The following is a 17,613-nucleotide window of genomic DNA, read 5'->3' as shown; positions in this document are numbered from 1 at the left end:
AGCCAAAGAATGCTTCTCTGTACTGCAATCAGGAAGAGGGTGGATAATGCAGAATACTGTGTCCAGGCATGGGGGCACATCCCTCTAATGCCATCTGGACAGGCAGAGGTAGGAGGGGTTGAAGTCTGAAGTCAACTTGAGCTACACAGTGAGGTAGAAAGAAACATGTCTGCAATATAGAGTGAGATCTTGTCTTGCTAAACAAACAACACACAAACAAACAAATGATCACGCTGTGTTTCTGAGCCCCAGAGCAATCCCTCCTTTTCTCTCTCGCTTTCTCCTTAGCTGGATGCTGTTTTTGGGTAGCAAGTCTGGGAGTGCACACAGGTGCTAAATGAGATGTGCCCATTTACAGGGAAGCCATCGCCTCCCCTGTTCCAAGGATCATCCAGCCCTAGGGTTCCTTCCTCACTGTTTTCTGCAATTCTACCTATTAGAACACCATTTCAATGTCCTATGGACTCTACCCTAGTGTGTGACCACACTCTTTGTGAGACAGAATTTCATTAGCCTCCATTCTGCTCATTTTCCTAAACTGTTTAAATCTTTAGTGATCTGGTTCATTCTAGGAACAAAGCAGCTGAGACTCTCATCAGAGCATCATCTGTAAACTTAGCTTCCTCCCAGAGGACACAATGAACTCCATTCTCGCTGTGTGAAAGGTGCTAGTATGGGATGGCTAGCTCGGAGAGGAAGGCCAGGATCTGCTTCTCTGAGGGATTGCTATGAGCTGAGGGTGGGGGCTGGGCCTGGCCCTTCTCGGGGACACTTCCTGGGCTCCTTCTACGGTGACTTAGAGCTCTGGGAGGGAGACAGTTTTCACAGTTAGATAGTTGTCTCCTAAATCCAGCCTTCTACCCTGCTGTAAATGGACATCGGCCCTGGCTGGAGTTTTTCCTTTCTGTTTCCATTTCTAGGAAGGACAGAGGTTTTCATTGAGGAATGACTGAAGCAGTGGTGTGGGTGCTCTCTCCCTACACTGTGTCTGTGTATGTATGTATGTGTGTGTGTGTGTGTGTGTGTGTGTGTGCATATGTGTGCGGGCGTGTGTGTCTGTGTGTCTTTGCAACCCTCCTCTCTGACCCATATACCTCTCATCAGAGTTCTCCTGCCTTCCATCATACTTGGGGACATTGCTGGAAGTGGTCTGTTGCTGTAGGCTGACAGTTTGGTTCCCAGTGTCAGAGGCTGAGCATTTAAGCCATACTCAGCTGCAGCCACCTGTATCTATGTTTGACCACAATGATGGAGTCCATTTAATGGCAGAATGGCAAACTGGAATTCCAGATAAAGCCAGGCTTTGAGGAGACTGAGCAGACAATTATGTGAAATTATAAGAAACACACTCACGCATGTGCGTGTGTGCGTGTGCGTGTGCGTGTGGTGTAGAGCCACCAGGGCAGGGAGACCAGATGAGGAACTGATGCAGAGTAATAAGTAACCTGATTGGCATGAGGGGTGGGAACAATGCTGAGGAAGGTGGAGATGATTGCCTGTCTCACGCAGAGACCACTGAACAAAAAGATGCAGACAGCCCAGCATTTAAGAGAGAGCTCTCAGCTCCGAGCTTACAAGGGCATACAGTTTTTCCAGTGGACTAGAGTTCGGCTCCCAGCACCCACGTCAGGTGGCTTGCCCACCACTGCAACTCCAGCTCCAGGGAGTCTGGCACTCTCTTCTGGCCTGGGTGGGTGGCCTCTCTTCTTCACAGTGAACATTAAGAGTGAAGCTCTTTCCAGTACTGGTGGCAGGTGGACAGAGTGTCCAAGGCCAACATGATCTACAAAACTCCTGAAAAAGAAAAAGGAGACTCCGAAGGGTGTTGCCTGGGTTTGGATTCCTGTTGCAGCATTTAGCTGCATGGTCTTGCATAACTTATTAAGTCCTCTGTGCCTCAGTTTCTTCATCTCCAGAACAAGGATAATAAGAGCACCCAGCCCACAGAGCTGTTTGGAGAATTAACTGAGACAGCACATTTACCTGACAAGCAGTATTTAGCAATCCACATTCCCTGTTTCTTGATCCTAAAACCCTGCCTTCACAATTTGTCAAAATAGCTCATTGCTTGTGATGCATTGGCTCATCAGTCATTCTCTCTGAGCTTGGGCCAAGTTTGATCCAAAGCAGCTGGGTTGATGGGCATGGGCCTTAGAACTGATGAGCAAAAATGGATGGAGAAGGGTGGGACAGTGACAGGAATCTAGAGAAGTGGGTATCCCTACAGAAGGGAAGAGCACAGAATGAGGAGGGTGCTTGAGGCTCAGCAGGCATTGAGCCACATGTCCAGAGTTCTGAGGAGAAATGCCACAGTACTGGGGAAGCCAGGACACCCACTTATGCAACACAGGCACACACACACACACACACACACACAGATATACACACACAGACACATAGACACACACATACAGACACACAAACACAGACAGCAGACACAGACACACACACAGGTTCACAGACACACAGACACACACAGACACACATAAACACAGATACATACACACAGACACACAGACACACACAGACACACATAGACACAGATACATACACACAGACACACATAGACACAGATACATACACACAGACACACAGATACAGACACAGATAAACACATAGACATGCATAATGCACAAAGAGACACACACACACATAGATACACAGAAACACACACACACATACACAGACGCATACATACAGACACACACAGACATAGACACAGATACACACACAGAGAGATGCACAATCACAGGTACATGAACACACAAAGAGACACAGACACACACATAGATACACAAAAACACAGACACACACAGACAGACTCAGATACACACACACAGACATGCACAATCACAGGTACATGCACATACACAGAGACACAGACACACACATAGATACACAGAAACACAGACACACAAACACATACACATACAGAGACACACACATACACAGACACACATACACAGACACACACACACAGATACACACACAGGCATGCACAATCACAGGTGCATGCACGCACACACACACACACACACACACACACACACACACAGAGCCAGGCAGTAGGAGCCTAACCACTCCTGTTCTCACTGGCTAAAACTGAGTGAGAGAGATCACCAGTGGCCACTGAGGGGCGGAGTAAAGAGCCACTGTGGGCAGCATCTGTGGTAGCTCAGGCAGCCTGCCTTCTGCCGGCTCACTCTGCCAAGAGAGAACAGAGTCAGAAGAGCAACTCACAAGCCACAGCCCATTGCTCGGCTTCCCAGGGAACTTCTGAGGACAAGGCTATTGTCATAGACTTCGGCTACATGTATCCAGAATGGGGCTTTCCCAGAGAGGTGCTAACCCCAGGCCCCTGTGGACAAATGAGACAACAGAACTCCTCTGGAGGTAATTATGACCCCTTTAGGTAGGTTTGTCTGTTTACTAGCACCCATAAAGACACAATCTGTCTCTCAAATGTTTGTTGTCATTGGGGAAGCTCTTACAGCTAGTGTTCAGTATTAATACAAAATATGTAAAGTCAAAAGTTCCCACTCCTGTTTGGTGGTGTTCCCTCACAGACTCCACAAAAACCAAACCAAAACTCACCTCTTTGGCTAGTGAGATGGCCCAGCAGGAAAAGACGCTTGTTGTGGGAGCCTGGCAACCTGAGTTTCCTCCCCAGACCACATATAAAAGTAGGAGAGAGCTGACTCCGCAGACTTGTATCTTAACCTACACACAACCACACACACACAACCACACAACACACACACACCATGGCATGTACTCCCACACATACATACCTCTCCTCCCTTCCCCCTCCCCACCCATCTCTCTGATGTTTTTTTGAGACAGGGTTTCTCCATGTAGCCCTTGCTGTCTAGAACTTGCTCTGTAGACCAGGCTGGCCTCAAACTCACAGAGATCCATCTGCCTCTGTCTCTCGAGTGCTGGGATTAAAAGCCTGGCTTAAATAATAATATTTAACAAAGTGAACATTTTTATTATTCCAACATTACAGTTGTTGGAATACTTAGAATTTAAATGGTTTTATAATAATATATGCTATAGTAGTGAAAAACTACTCTCACTATGTAGATCTGGCTGTCTTGGAACTCATCCTGAGACCAGGCTGGCCTCAAACTCACAGAGACCTGCCTGCCTCTGCCTCCAGAGTTATGGGATTAAAGACATGAACTACCACACTTGACTGATGGTTTCTTTTCTTCAACAGTATTTTTAAAACTTTATGTGTATATGTGTGCATGCACAGATGCATGTGGGTACCCATAGACGTCAGAAGAGAGCATCAGATCCCCTGAAGCTGGAGTTACAGGATAGAAACCCAACTCTGGCCCTCTTAGCCACTGAGCCAGCTCTCCAGCCCTGCCAGATGGGTTTTAATTCATGCCTTTCTACACTATCTGATCTTGGGGAAGACATCGCCTCCTCTCCCCTTCCATTTCCTCATCTGTAAGCAGGGTAGTAGCAGTTCCCCATGGGTTGTGGGTGCACAACAGGTGTTAGTGACTTCCTTTTAACTTCTGTAAGATTTCTACAGTACCTGGGTTTCTGCTGCATGGCATTTTGTGACAGACCATCACAAAACAGGAGTAAGCCAACTCCTGTCTCCACTCTCTTAGTAGCAGGTCTGAGACTTGCCTACAATGGCTCTATTTCTGTTGCCAAAGATGTTTAATCCTATTAATGTGGCTCACTTTCTGGGATGAGGTCAAAGAGAATTGGTTCCTGGGACAAGGGCCCTGTATGATGATTGGCCCAAGACCAAGAAGGCATGCAAACCCACCCTGCCTTGTTTTGACCTCTGCTCCTGACATGTGCTCTCATTTGATTGGTCAGTGTAAGCCATTAGACAAAACCTAAACCAGTGGGGCAGGAACATGCGTTCCTATCAAAATGGAGAGGGAAAGAATTAGCTATTTGCTGAATAGAACACAACTCTCGATTTTTTTTTTTTAAATTTGTTTATATATATGAGGTACACTTGTGTGCCAGAAGAGGGCATCAGATCCCATTACAGATGGTTGTGAGCCACCACGTGGTTGATGGGAATTGAACCTAGAACCTTTGGAAGAGCCATTTCTCCAGCCCCACAACCCCAAATTTTAATTTTGTTAGGGTCCAGGAATTGCCTCACAAACCACACAAACACTCATCTCAGTCAGACAGGGAGAGTTTATTGAGCATACACCCCAGAACTGATGGACCAGGGCTGTGGTCCAGATTCAGGAACTAAACCATGACTCCAAGTTAAAATCCTACAGGGATTTTAAGCCCCAAATCCACAAACATCTGTGCTGAGTTATTTCACCAATCAGGATTTAGGGATAGGAGGTTTCCTTAGGAACATGGTATACACTTATCCTGCTCCCATTGGTTGGTGTACTCAGCTGTGGCTGGAGGCTTGCCTTGTCTAATAGTTGTGTCCTAACTTGTCCAACAGGATGGGACTTGTCTAACATTCATGTCTTAACTTGCCAATCAGGATGTCAGTTACCCACGTACATGTCTCTTCCTGCCAAGTAGGGTGTCAGTTCCCAGGGAGGTCTTGGGAACTTAAACTTTACCAGACCACTACTCAAAATGGAAGTCTTATTCCAAGTAGTTTCTTAATTGGTGCAGGTGTCTCTCTTATGTTGGGGTACATCTAGGGGCAGCTTATAAAGGCAAATCCTGTAAAAGCGCATACACAGGTGCAGGAGGTGCTGCTGGGTGGTTGGTTCGGGTCCAAGCTTATTGTGGGTAACTATATAAAACAGTTCTACTGACGTTTATCGTGATTGATGTCCAGGGGCACAGAACATAACAGAATAGGTAGTCAGTTTTGGCATTAGAAAGTTTCCCAGTGGGGTGGAGAGATGGCTCATCGGTCAAGAGTACGCACTCACTTCTCTTCCAGGGTCCTGAGTTCAATTCCCAGTAACCACATGGTGGCTCACAACCATCTGTAATGGAATCTGATGTTCTCTTCTGGTGTGTCTGAAGAGGGCAATGGTGGTGTACTCATATGCATAAAATAAATAAATAAATCTTAAAAGAGGAGGAGGAAGAGGAAGAGAAGGAGGAGTGAGAAGAGGAAGAGGAGGGTGAGGAAGAGGAGGAAGAAGAGGAAATAAAGAGGGGGCTGAGAAGATGGCTCAGTGATTAAGAGCACTGGCTGCTCTTCCAGAGGTCCTGAGTTCAATTCCCAGCAACCACATGGTGGCTCACAACCATCTGTAGTGGGATCAGATGCCCTCTTCTGGTGTGTCTGAAGACAGCTACAGTGTACTCATATACATACAATAAATAATTTTTTTTTTAAAAAAAAGAAAGTTTCCTAGTAACAGCAGAAACATATGAGAAAGGTTCCTTATAATAGCAGGCTAGCCAAGTAACAGTTACCTAGGGCTTCCTTAACGTTCCATACAGGCCTTAATATTTTACCTAGGCCCTAACCATTCTCATCAGTTTCTGAACCACATACCAACAAATTAAGGGCATTAAAAAAATTTCTATGTCAGATCAATTAAGAATACAAGGAAGTATTTTGTAATTTAGAAAGGCTTATAGATACAAAGGGGGTATTTTTCTGTATAATCTCACAACAATTATTCGGGACTGTGGACTCTGTATTTGTACACACACCTTTCAATGTATCAGACCGTGGCTCCTCCTCCATACCCCTCTTTCTAAGGCAGGCCTCCCTGTTTTCCCTCAAGAGGTCCTATTGCTTCAGTCTTCTGAGTAGCTATGACCACATGAGTATCAGCCTTGTTCTTACTGACCATAAAATTATGATTTTTCAAAAAGAAATACAAGCCAGGCATGGGATCCCAAAACTGTGAGTCAAGAGACTGAGGCAGGAGGGTCGCTAGAAATTCAAGGCCACCTCGGATTAATTACATGGTGAGTTTCAGGCCAGCTTTGGCTACAGACTGAGACCTTGTCTCAAAAAATAAGAGAATAAAAAAGACATACAATGTTATTTATAGGGCCTGTTATGTTACTTTGTATGCCTTTCTAATCCATACAATTGTTTGTGTGTCTTATTTTATTCTAAGACATGTTCTTTGTAACAATTTCTTAAGTGTTCACTAGAAGCCAACACAGAAATAAAGCAGGCACAATGCTTCATAGACATCCATGTGCTCCGGCTCTGGTCTTAACCCTCCAACAGGCCCTGAGGCTGCCTAGCTTTTCTTGGGGGATTTAAAAGGGAAGAAAGAAATCCCCCTATCTACAGGTCTTGCTTCTAAAAAAGGAAATGGTCCCAGCTCAGAGAAGAGTGAAGAAATATTAAAATGTCACATGCATGGGTAAGGAGTGTGTATCCTGTCCTATGGATGTCACAGCTGAGCACAGAGAAGAAGCTAAGGCCCACAGAAGCCGGGAACTGTCTTTGACCTTGGGCACCTAGGGGCCCCTCTGAGGTCTGGATTATGATGATTACCTGATAAAGGGCAGGGATGAAACCAGCTCAGTGTGGTAAGTAATCAGGATGCTAGGATGCAGGAAAAGCTAGCAATGCGGTTTTCACTGCTAAAGTGTAGAAATCTGGTTTATTGTTTTTGTTCTAAAAACAAAAAACCTCACTGAAGATGCTGGAAAGATGGCTCAGCAGTTAAGAGCACTCCTTGCTCTTGCAGAGGACCTGGGTTCAGTTCCCAGCACTTACACGGTGGTTCCTGACTGCCTGTAACTCTAGTTCCAGGGATCCAATGCCATCTTCCGGACTCCATGGGCACTCAACCATGTGCATGTATGTACATACATACCCATACACACACACACACACACACACACACACACACACACACACACACACACATTCATACATGCAGTCAAAACACTTATACACAGAAGATAAAAATACTTTTATTAAACTTGCTAAATAAAATTTAACTTATCTAGATCCTTTCCACTTCATAGACAACGACTGTTATCTAGTCGGAAAGGAATGCCGACTCTATTATCTTAGAAGTAATTTAATTATTAGCTTTGCCCCGCCTTTAAATTATGTGGTTAATAACCGGTCTATTTAAGAAAATGCAATTACCTCAGCCTCTTTGGGCCACTGCACCCCATTTGGATTGCATTCTTTCTCTCCCCTCCCTCAGGATTAAGAACAGACAATCAAAAAGAACCCGGTCACCCTCCACTCACATCCTCTTTCGTTACCTCGTCAGTGCTCTCACTGACCAGAAAACTTTGAAATTATTATGTCATATTAAAGGCTTAGAAGGTGCCCCCTTCTAAGGTGATTGTTTGTTATTATTAAGACTCTTATTAGACCCACTGTGCTATTTTCATAATTACCATTTTACACTTTACTCGATGGTTTGAGTTGAAACGGTTAAGACATCGGATCTCGCCACCACAGTGTGAACTGTCCCTTCGTCACTGTGTTAATAGAAGAAAGCACTGGCGTTGTAATTTTCCGTGAGAATTCTGCTTCCTCGCATAAAACCCAAACAGAATCAAACCTCGATGCTCATGGAATCACAGGGACCCTCCCTGTTTTCCTTATTGTCAAAGGCCTGCCCTTTCCATCCACAGCTGCCCGAAACCACAGGGACACACCAGCATCCTGTGCCTGCTCAACAAGCCAAGCTGTGCTGTACATGTAAATGGTGACGGTGTCAGAACTATAACCAAGGGGGGGCTGGCCGTGAGGTGGCTACAGGCCAAGTCCCAGCTGCCCAGGCCTCAAAGACTGTGACTATAGGCGCGCTTCACTCTATACCCATCTGGCTATTTGATTTCTTTCTTTTTTTAAACATCAGTGTTTTTGATTTTGAAGGCCAGAAGAGGGCACCAGATCTCATTACAGACGGTTGTTAAACCACCATGCGGTTGGTGGGAATTGAACTCAGGACCTCTGGAAGAGCAGCCTGTGCTCGGAACTGCTGAGCCATCTCTCCAGCCCTGCTATTTGATTTCTTAACTATCTTTTCCTCAAAAGAAAGTAAAAACGCATTATTTCGAAACAGTCACACTCAAAGTGCTATCCTTCCCCCCATCTGCTTATGGGGAGTCCCAGGACAGGGAGGTCTGGCTTCAGAGAGACCCAACGAGCTAAGTGTAGTCCCTGGACTCCAACAGCAAATGGTAAAAGAAATGGTGGCGGGGCGGGGGTGGGGTGGGGGGGAGGGGGAGGGGAGGGAAGGGACATTGATTCACTGTGACCCTGTGTGGCAGTGAAGGGGTCAGCATGCCCAGCTTTGTCTCCAGGAGGGTACTGCCAGGACTTTCAGGTTAAGCAGAGAAAGATTTGGAGCAGGGAGCACGAGGCATAGTTAACCAGTCTTGGCCAAACTGGCATTTGAGCTTTATCTTAGGTTGGTTCTTCGAGGCTCCAGGGAACCCTTATCACTTAAACAGGCAATTTGGTCCCCTTCATGAGATGACTGTTCCCTTCTTTGGGCATGCGCAGCTTGTTTCCTTGCTGAGCCCAACCGGTCTTGCTTAAGGGGCCAGTCTTATCATGGGTTAATCCGCCTGCGAGGCTCTGCTATTTCTGGAACACAAATTGACTGCAGGAATGGTGCCATTTGGTGGCCTGGAACAAGATGTTGTAAAAGCCGGTCCCATAATTATGATGTCCCTGCAAGTCTTGAAAATACCTGGATTCTTCTTATCTTGTGTTTTCATCCTTGAAGGTGCGGATTCCCGGATTCCCGGATTCCTGGCTGTAGGTGTTCATTCCTCCTTAAATGACTGGCATGCCTCTGGGCAGAGCGGAGAAACATGACCCAGTTTTAAGGTGGGGCAGGAGATAGATAATGAAGGCAGAGAAACCAAGCTCTGTTTTGCTTTAAATTACCCAGGGGTCATCTGTAGACAGAAGCGAAGGAGCCTTCACTCAAAAAGGATTAAAAGGAAATGGAGTAACCATTTACTCATTAATCATAAGAAATCTTTACAGTATTTCAATATGACATTCAGAAAGCATCCCAACTCTGTCCTCCCTTAAGCCTTCTTTCTTACTATCTTCCTAAAAAGCACTTTCTTTGGGGGAAGTGAAGGAGTGTTGAGACAGGGTGTGACTATGTAGCCCTGGCAGGCCTGGTAGAGCTGGTGAGCAAGGTTAGCCTGCTGACCTTGACCTTGAACAAGCTACAGCCAACCCTCCTGCCTCAGCCTCCTCAGTGGCCTCCATCACAGGCCAGCGCCTAGCCACCCACACTTCCTTTAAGACATTATTTTTTTCTTTGGAATTTTCTGCCTGTTATATACTTGTGCATTAATGAAGTGGTAAATGTCCCTGATTATGTAAAGTGTCTTTGAACACTGTAACGCTTATACATCACCTAGCTTCCTTTCCCCAGAGTGCTTTAATTAAACACATTGTAGGTGTGCCCTATCGCCTAACTCATCCATCATGGCGGGACTGACAGCTGTAACATGTTTCTCCAGTTTCAGAACTCACTCTTCTACCAGTTCTTGGTTCCCGCCCAGCATTCGGGAGCTTCTATAATCCCAAGGTAAATATCCCCAGATTCCAAAATGGAAGAGGGGCATGCAGCATCTCCTCTGTAATTAAAACTGGCCTTCTATGTGCAGATCCTTCACTTCCCATAGTTTTGAGAGAGCTCATCAATGACACATCGGTTCTCATCGCCAGCAGTTATTATTATTATTATTATTATGTTCTCAGAAGTTCTGATGAACTGCCTGATCTCTGAGCGGTGGTGTTCAGGACTGTTGAAGCATACAGTCAGCTGTGGCAGATGGTTGGAGCTAGGAAGCAGTAGGCAGAAAGACGGAGGGAGGACTCGGATAAAGGAGGGGTTCGGACAGCAGCCAGAGAATTTCCGACTTGATGCTGTCAACAGGGAGAAGCTGAAGGTTTCTGAGCAAGGAAACTCCAGAGAATGGGTTGAAATAAATCTCTGGAACTGTCCTGCTATGGTTGGAAAGATACTGGACAAGTAGGACAGCCAATTCAAACATCACTAGGATCGTTTAGTTGGGAGGCAGGGATCCAGGGCTTCAGCAGCAACATCAAAGTAGGAGCATTTTGAAAGCAAACCAGACAGGACTTGGTGACTCAGTTGATATGGAGATTACAGGGAGGTTATTCAGTGATGGCGTCATGGTTTGAGCACGTCTGAGGGAGCGGTAGCACCACCAGCAATGTGGAAGTCAGAAAGGCGGCTGGGCTTCATGTATGGAAGATGCTGAATCTGGCTTCAGGGATGCTGATTTTGAGCCCCAATGTTAAAGGGATACGTTGAGAGATAAATAGCACGGGCACAAGTAAGCAGATGGAATTGTAAATAGTGCATACAAAGTGAGCAACCCTTGTCTGGAAATCCAAATTCTGAAATACTTTGAAACTTTTAACCTGATGTGATGCCATAAATGGAAAATTCCATACTTGACTTCACGTGATGAGTGTCAGTCAACAGAGCACTCTGAAAATGTACAAAATTACCTTCAGAGGTATGTGTGAAACGCAAATGGATTGGTATTTTAACTTGGGTCTCACCCTCAAGACAGCCATTATGTGTGTGTGAATATCCAAAATCCAAAACAATTGAAAACCCTCCAGGGGCTCCCTAGCAGTATAAAAGTTCAAATATATCCAACGCACCCCAAATTCAATGGCCTTCTCTATAACCATCATTGAGCAGCAGTGAGGCGCCCCTCTTAGCTAATCTCTTTCATCTATATTTTATATCCCCAAAATTCTGAAGTAAGTTTGAGATATGGAAATAGGAATTGGAAAGTATGAACTACAGAAAATAGAGATTCGGAAAGACCTCTGAGAACCATAAAGCAAACTCAAGGTCGGGATAGTTGTTAATTTATGCTAATTGAAAAAATTGGCAAAGCTCTGTAATTGGAACCTAATTACCCACAAGCAGTTTCACCAAGTTCTTTTTTTTTCCCTGAGATGCAAAGAGAAAAATAAAGATAGGTGAACCTTTTATAAACTCAAAATTCATCTTAAAGGTCTCTCTGGTTTTACATCCTCCTTGTGATCTGGTCCAATAATACCACAAATCCTGCATATTGTAAAATAACTCCTGGCACCAATGACCGAATCAGAGAAGTGTGTTTACTTAACTACCTTTGGCTGGTTTTCACACTGTGGGCCTTGGGCCTCCGGGGTCATTGGGAGCATGGCAAGGAGATGACAAAGAGTCCTATTTGTGTGGAGTCAGTTTACTTTAAGCTGCCAGGTAAGTCACCTGGGGTGACTTGTCCCCTCAGGCACCATACCCATGTTAATAGAGGGAGTTCTGTGTTGTCTCTGGAAAGTAGAAATGGGGTATAAGAGGTGCCCATATGAATCCCAGAGCAGAGCATAACCCAGGAGTTCTTACCCACCACCAGAAAACAGTGAGGCCTCGTCAGAGCAGGAGTTAGTGAGTCTACCTTAATTTCTTACATTACATTGATAGTGTGGGTTGTAGGTGAGGTATGTGGCAGTGTTTTCTGTAAGATGTTATGAAACCATAATCAGACACACCCTTTGACTTGACTTTCCAGAAAAAAAATTCTGCCCTGTCTTGAAAAGAAAAAAATCTGATTTATAGAATGCGCTTGTTATTAGAAATTCTAAAAGAAGAACACTAAACGTAGCTTATAAACGGGGCACTTGAGTAGCTCAAAGTCTAAAGGCCCCTTATGTGTAATTAAGACTTTGGTTATGGAAAAGCTGTTTGCTTCAATTCCACAAAAAAATTTTAAACATTAAAAAACAAAAAGAAAATCAGTTCAGCACCTTTGTCATATAATTACTGGAAAAGAAGCGACTGTATATATTTTAGTTACTTCAGCTAATTCATAGTTTGAACTGTACAAATTTTTTTTTTTTTTACAAAACTATTAAAATGTCTATAATATAGTACATTCCTGCTATTTCTTAGAAAGATCTGACCCTCTACAGGCTTCCTTCTTGTTTTGCTTGGCGTGATCTTTCTTGCATGAAATAATGATAGTAGATGGTAAGTTCAAAAATATCCACCCTGCCCTGCCCTGCCCTGCCCTGCCCTGCCCTGCCCTGGCTACTGATGGTTTCTGGAAGAAGTGGTGGGGTGGGGGATGTCATTGTCTTCAGCTGTGTCCCACTGGTGAGCAACAGTGGGAAGTTTCAAATCTATAATCTCAGAGATGCCCTGGTTAAACTCAGTAGGCCACAAAACAAAACAGAGAATGTGGGGAGGAGACTAGGAGGCAGGAAGGGGTTTGGCAGGGTTGAGGAGGAGTGTGTGTGTGTGTGTGTGTGTGTGTGTGTGTGTGTAATTGTCAAAGAACAAATTTAATTGAAAGTCTATCTTTAATTGGGGAACAAACTAGCAACACTCTGGCCAGTTTTATTTTTGAAGTTTAATGTTCTGGGCTATATCCAACAAAGAACCACAGCACCGTGACACCCCCAGACGGTGGAGTAGAAACCAGAGCAGAAGATGTGGAAGAATAGGAAACAAGACGCTGCCAACATTTGAGATTCAGAGCAGGGAGAGCTTGAAGGTCTCACAGTGAGGAGGTGAAGGGGAAAAGCATCAACAGTGAGGCCCCCCTTCTCCTGAGGGGGTGCAAGCAGTCAGCTCAGTTCTCACCAAGGGCTGTGAGTTCTTTCCCCCTCCACTCTACCACTCACCTACGTCCTGCAAACGCAACACAATAAACTATTAATCTGAAAATGGTATCAGCAGGACATGGTCCTATGAGGTCAGCAGAGAGCTGAGAGGCCCATTTTGAGTACAACAGCGGGACAGAAACCAATTGGACTTAACTGACCAGTGAGGTTGTATTACTGCTTTGTGGTATTTATTTTTGTTTAAATATAGTCTCATCATTTGCTGTTGCTTTCTTTGTTTTTTGAGAGTCTCACTTTGAGAGTCTCACTTTGTAGGCCAAGTTGGCCTCAAACCAGCAGTCATCCTCCTGCCTGTGGCTGCCAAATGCTGGCATGAATGAGCCACTATACCTGACTCTCCTGGAATAGTTGCTCCACAAAGCCAGCTTTTTATTGGCTATCCCATTTTCACTTATAAAACAACTTTGAATCTAGTTTAACACAAACAACTGTCCTGCTGTCCAGAAACCATCAGCACCGAGTCCATCTTCTGTGCAGAGTCTTGAGTTCAACCTTGCAGTGCATTTTGCTATAGCTCTTGGCCTCCCTTGTTCTCTTCACATCACGGGCATATACACGTGCACATAAAGTCCAAGGGATGCACGCGGGGCACTCTTGTTTGTGACCTCTCCCTACCTAGCCTCAGGAAAGACGCCTTAGCTCTCAAGCTAAGTGTCAACATACTACTAAATTTCCCTAATAAGTGTACCAGTTTTTATTGAAATAAAAGTACAGATGCACAGAAGTTGGCTTCTAACTTCCTTCTGTAGTGTTTAAATGACAATGGCCCTCAGAGGCATACATATGTGAAAGTGGAACTGTTCAGAAGGAAAGTGTGTTTTAAAAGCTGCTAACCAAGCCGAGGGGAAAACAATCGGCAACAAAGCTAAACATTTTGTGCTTCTTTTCAACGCACCTCCAAGCGTTTTTGTTGTTGTTGTTATTTTTTTTTTTTTTTTTTCATGATTGCCACTATTCACTCTCTTCCTAAGCATTTAGCAATAACTCTGGTGTGGATATGCTGCTGGCTGGGCAGGGGGATGGGGCGATACCCTGCTGGGGGAGCCTGGCTCTGACACAGCGCTGGGAACTGCCTATTTAAACAATGGGAAGTGATGCCCAAGGAGACAAACTGCAGTTCTGTAGCAATTCTTCCGATTGTTTTTAAAATACAAGGATTGTGATCTGAAATAAATACAATATTGCTGTGTACATTTTATTAAATTTAAAAATATCTTTAAAGATTCTTCTGTTCCTTGTCCAAGTTTATTGACTCAATCATCAGTAGTTATTAGACATTTTGATGAGAATGCATAAGCCTGTGGGAAGCGGCAGAACAGGTCATTTCTGTGAGCTGCTCCTCTCGTGTTTCCTAATAATGTCCATGAGGTTGGCCCCCGTGACGAGGTTGCTCTGTGTCTGTTTGTCTTTCTGCTGTTCCTTTCGCTTCTGCTCATGAAGGTAAGGGGAATTTAATAGTTGTGGCGGGAGAATGGATCCTGTGAGCTTTACTCTTTTGGCAACATCCCAGAAGAGTCTTTTAGAGTTGTTATTGATGAACGTGATTGCAGTTCCGTTTTGACCGAGTCTCCCAACTCTGCCAACCTGGAAAAACAAACAAAACGCAAAAGACATTTTCAAGTCTCATTCACTTCAAGAGAAATGAACACTGTCATTAGAGGCATTTATACAATGTAACATTTATTCATATAGGGTTTCTTTCCTTTTTTCTTTGGTCAGCATGTATATGTGTGTTCACAGTGTGTATGTATGTGTGTACACGCACATGTGTATGTGTGTGTGTGTGTGCTCGCGCGCAATCCTAATGGTGTTATCTGAATTGTGTGTTGGATATATTAGTATATTAGTGAGCTCAATTAGAGGGCCGATGCCAACATATGCATTGCTTGCTATCTCATTTTTGATGAAACAGCACAAACGTTTGTTCCAGCCTTTGTGCCTTGAAATGTTACAGCCATTTACGTGTTAAGCCATTTTACAGAGTTCTCAGTTTGGCAGAATTAAATGGACACAAATTTATGATTCAAATATGGAAATCAATAGCAAGCACAAGCTCTACTTGTTTCTAAATACAAAATAAAAATATTCTGAGAAAGTTTTCAGAAGCAGGAAAACAGAGCCATGGCTAACTTCTGCTCATCAATTGAAATGTAAAATCGAAAGTCTAAACTTAGAAATATTTAAGGGAGCCAGGTGCGGTGGCATGCCTTTAATCCCAGCACTCAGGAGGCAGAGGCAGGTGGATCTCTGTGAGTTTGAGGCCAGCCTGGTCTACATAGGGAGTCCCAGGACAGCTAGAGCTGCACAGAGAGATTGTGTCATAAAAAAGTAAAGTAGCTGGGCAGTGGTGGCGCACGCCTTTAATCCCAGCACTTGGGAGGCAGAGGCAGGCGGATTTCTGAGTTCTAGGCCAGCCTGGTATAAAGAGTGAGTTCCAGGACAGCCAGGGCTACACAGAGAAACCCTGTCTTGAAAAACAAAAACAAAACAAAACAAAACAAAAAACAAAAAAAAGGAAGAAAATAGTGAAGTGACATAATGGTCCCTACCAATGTACAGGGGAGTTTTATAGTTTTAAAAGACAAACTTTAAACAAGTTACAAGAGCTGAAGGCCTTTAGGGAATGGGACAGCAAGCAAAGAAGCAAATGCTGTGGTTTGCTTCAGCTTTTAGCTTTATCTGATTTGCTTAATTATATTGCTGGATTGTTCCAATAAAATAATTAATATAAAAATAGCTGCAACTCACAAAAGAGAAACTATTCACAAATCATGTATTTGATAAAATACATTCTTTTAGAATATGCATAAAAATATTTAAGGCTTAATATAATAAAGTCAATCTAATTTAAAAACTGGACTAAGCCATAGAACTGACGCTACAAATATTTATATATTAATGTTCATATTGTTCATACCTGTCTGCTCCTGACAGCTTCCTGCCGTGGATTCTAAGAAGAAATTGAGCATCCTTGGAGTTACTCCAGTTGTGTGGTAACAGCCACTAGGCAAGAATTGCCTCTCTCCATCTACAGACAAATTACTGTCCAGAAAAGGACACACATGCAGAATAGTCGACTGATTATATCTGCCTAGACAGAGTAATCAGTCCTTAATAATCCTGCATCACCAAGGTCTTTCAGATGATTCTGGGCCAGAAGGCTGAAGATTTGATGCTCCAACGTTCTGTAGTATAGGGGCTTTTCAGGTGTTCAGAGGTCTCTATAAATTGGCTAAGTTTTAGAAGCTTTGCTTTGTGCTTCCCACAATTATAGTTAACTCAGTCATTCTGGATTTCTGACGGGGTTGAAAACTTATAGCTATTTACCGTAAGAGAAAAGATTTGAGTGGATGGTCGCCAGCTGACATTCATCCTAAAGCCAGGTTCAGAACTAAATGTTTTAGTTAGGATAGATGACAGAGGTGCTGGTTAGTCAACAAAAGGATGGACGGGGTATTAGGACTATCTTGTACCTCACTGGTACAAATTGGCATAATTATGCTCTAATTGTATTTTGAGAGAAAAGTTTTATTTTAACAGGAAGGGTGATGTGTAGGAGGAGCTAAGGTAGGAGGAGTACTGAGAGGAAGAAAAGGAGTAGGAAGAGGAGAAGAAGAAGGAGAGGAGAAGCTAGGTGATGAAAGAGAGAAAGAGGGGGGAGACAGGGAGGCAGATATTCATGTATCTCCACCAGTCAAAGATAGTTGTTATATCTAGGTTGGTCAGTGGGTTACACCTCTGATTGAACAATTACAAACTTATAACACTTATGATTAACATTATTTTAAAACAATGTATAAATGCAAAAAGGAAAAGGGGGCATGGGATAGGGGTTTTCTAAGGGGGGGGGAATGGGGAAAGGGGATGGCATCTGAAGTGTAAATAAAATATCTAATAAAAAAATAAAAAATTAAAAATAAATAAATAAATAAAAACTGGACTAAGGATTTGAACCTTACCAAAGAGGGCACACAAACAGCCAGGAAGTACATGAGAGGCTATTCCTGAGG

The 17,613-nt window shown here is 43.9% G+C and overlaps 1 protein-coding gene across 1 annotated transcript in view; it reads right to left on the bottom strand.

Moving 5' to 3' along the window:
• Positions 1-14,773: 14,773 nt before the first annotated feature.
• The window catches only part of Ddx59 (DEAD-box helicase 59), a 28,173-nt gene continuing 25,333 nt past the window's right edge, over positions 14,774-17,613 (bottom strand). Inside the window, exon 8 of the mRNA XM_034513643.2 lies at positions 14,774-15,187. Within this exon, the coding sequence (XP_034369534.1) occupies positions 14,924-15,187 (264 nt within the window). The 3' untranslated portion in view covers positions 14,774-14,923. The remainder of the gene's footprint in view (positions 15,188-17,613) is intronic.

Source organism: Arvicanthis niloticus, chromosome 10 (genome assembly GCF_011762505.2).
Source record: "Arvicanthis niloticus isolate mArvNil1 chromosome 10, mArvNil1.pat.X, whole genome shotgun sequence".
NCBI lineage: Eukaryota > Metazoa > Chordata > Mammalia > Rodentia > Muridae > Arvicanthis > Arvicanthis niloticus.
Note: the sequence above shows the minus strand (reverse complement) of the source record. Positions and strands in the feature narration are given on the sequence as shown.